Here is a 1,829-nt window from a genome sequence, read left to right as displayed (position 1 = left end):
CCAGAATTGGTATCGTTGCGCGGGCAGCACTGCAACGACATTTTAGATCGCATCTGAACAAAAGAAATATTGGCGTATATCGATTCCCTGTATATATATGGCTAAGACACATCGAACCGCTTTCACGCTGGCTAGACTCTCTTTTTCTCTCACTCTCTCTCTCTCTCTCTCTCTCTTTCTCTTTCTCTCTTTTTCTCTCTTCTCTCTATCGTTCTCCTCCCCCTCTCTCTCTCGCGCGCTTTCGCGCGCTCTGTATCTCTTCTCACGATCTCTATTACTATCCCCATATCTCTATCTCTTACTACCTATCTCTTCTTCTCTCTATCTCTTACTAGCCCTATATCTATTTCTCTCTGTGTGTTTCCCTTTCTTCCTTCTGTTTCGTTACAGCGAGCTATCCTTCATGACGGTGGTCGCATCCATTGTGACTGCCGTGCCGGTTTCATTCGCACTGTGACTATGTTCGACTCCTCCCTTCCGGCCCGCGTGCCGACACGGACACTTAAACACCCGGTAGAAAGCGTGCCGGTAGCACGGATTCAGCCAGAAGTAGACGACGACGTTCATCGAAGAATTGACGCCGATGGCGATTGCCTCCGAATAGAGGAAGTGCTGATTTCCCGGTACATCGTAGATGCGGCAGAGCAGCGTCATGACGCAGTATGCGTTCGTCACAAAGAACAGTACGAGCAGCACCAGCAGCATCCGTATCACCTTCGTCTCGTACGAGCTGCGCTGCGACGCCGCCGCGGCGCCGATGTGGCAACTAGTGGCGCCGCCACCGCTACTGCTGCTTTCCCTGGTCATCGCGCCCACTTTGACGATCGACAGCAGCGTCGTGACGAGCACGACCACACATGGTACGATCCTCCCGATCGTCTGGTTTATCGGCTCGACGATTCGCAGCTCTTCGTCGGTCTTGAAGTGGTGCACCCAGTAGACGAACTCCTTGGCGATGTTAACAGCGAGGCTAACGGCGAGAGCGATGCGCGCCTTGTGGCGCGTGCACAGCGTGCGGTAGCGCAGCGGGTAGGACACGGAAACGAAGCGGAATACGGAGAGACACATCGTGATCCAGTTGGCCGTGTAGAAGAACAGATCGGCGACTTTCTCGAGCACGTGCGTCGCCGTTCGATTGCAGGTGTCGCAGAACGCATTCGTCGAGAAGAAGACGAAGAAGGCGGCACCGCTCGTGCACTCGGCAACGGAGAGGCCGAGAAGAAGGACGTTGAGAGCCGATGAGGGCATGCGACCCAGGGTAAAGACGAGTATGTTGATGACGTTGCCGATGAACGTGGCGGCTGCCATCACAGGGTAGAAGATGCCCTCGAATATCTGCTGTCTTCGCTTCGCGTCGTTGTTGGAGGCTCCCTCTCCCGCCGCCGCCGGCGTGGAGATGACGTAATCAGTAAGGTTTGCAGGGAAGGAGGATGACTCCTTAAATAACACGGAAGAGAAAGAAGAGGAGGGGAAGGAGTTATCGGCTTGAGTAGTTCCCACGGTTTCCGCCAGGGGCAGCACTGCCATGGCGAGTAGCACGAGAGCAGCGGTTGCCATGGCAGCCGGTCGCAGCATCGTGTCGGTTGCTAAGTGACACTCACCCAGACGCGTTTTCCCTGTACATAGAAAATAGAAGAAGTTTGCAATTAGTTAATTACCTATTCGTAAATCAATCTCTCACTTTCTTTCTCTCTCCCTCTCTATCTTATTTATTTATTTATTTATTCATTCATACATTCATTCATTCATTCATTCATTCATTCATTCATTCATTTAATTATTCATTCATTCATTCATTCATTCGTTCGTTCATCATATACATATGCATC

At 51.6% G+C, this 1,829-nt stretch overlaps 1 protein-coding gene across 1 annotated transcript in view; it reads right to left on the bottom strand.

Annotated features, from left to right (window-relative positions):
- Positions 1-323: 323 nt before the first annotated feature.
- The window catches only part of LOC106807866, a 22,326-nt gene continuing 20,820 nt past the window's right edge, over positions 324-1,829 (bottom strand). The window contains exon 2 of the mRNA XM_014810355.1: positions 324-1,616. Coding sequence (XP_014665841.1) covers positions 385-1,575 — 1,191 coding nt within the window. The 5' untranslated portion in view covers positions 1,576-1,616 and the 3' untranslated portion in view covers positions 324-384. The remainder of the gene's footprint in view (positions 1,617-1,829) is intronic.

The sequence above is a fragment of the Priapulus caudatus genome, unplaced genomic scaffold (genome assembly GCF_000485595.1).
Source record: "Priapulus caudatus unplaced genomic scaffold, Priapulus_caudatus-5.0.1 Scaffold238, whole genome shotgun sequence".
Lineage (NCBI taxonomy): Eukaryota > Metazoa > Priapulida > Priapulimorpha > Priapulimorphida > Priapulidae > Priapulus > Priapulus caudatus.
The sequence above is the reverse complement of the archived record's forward strand: the minus strand, read 5'-3'. Positions and strand labels throughout refer to the sequence as shown.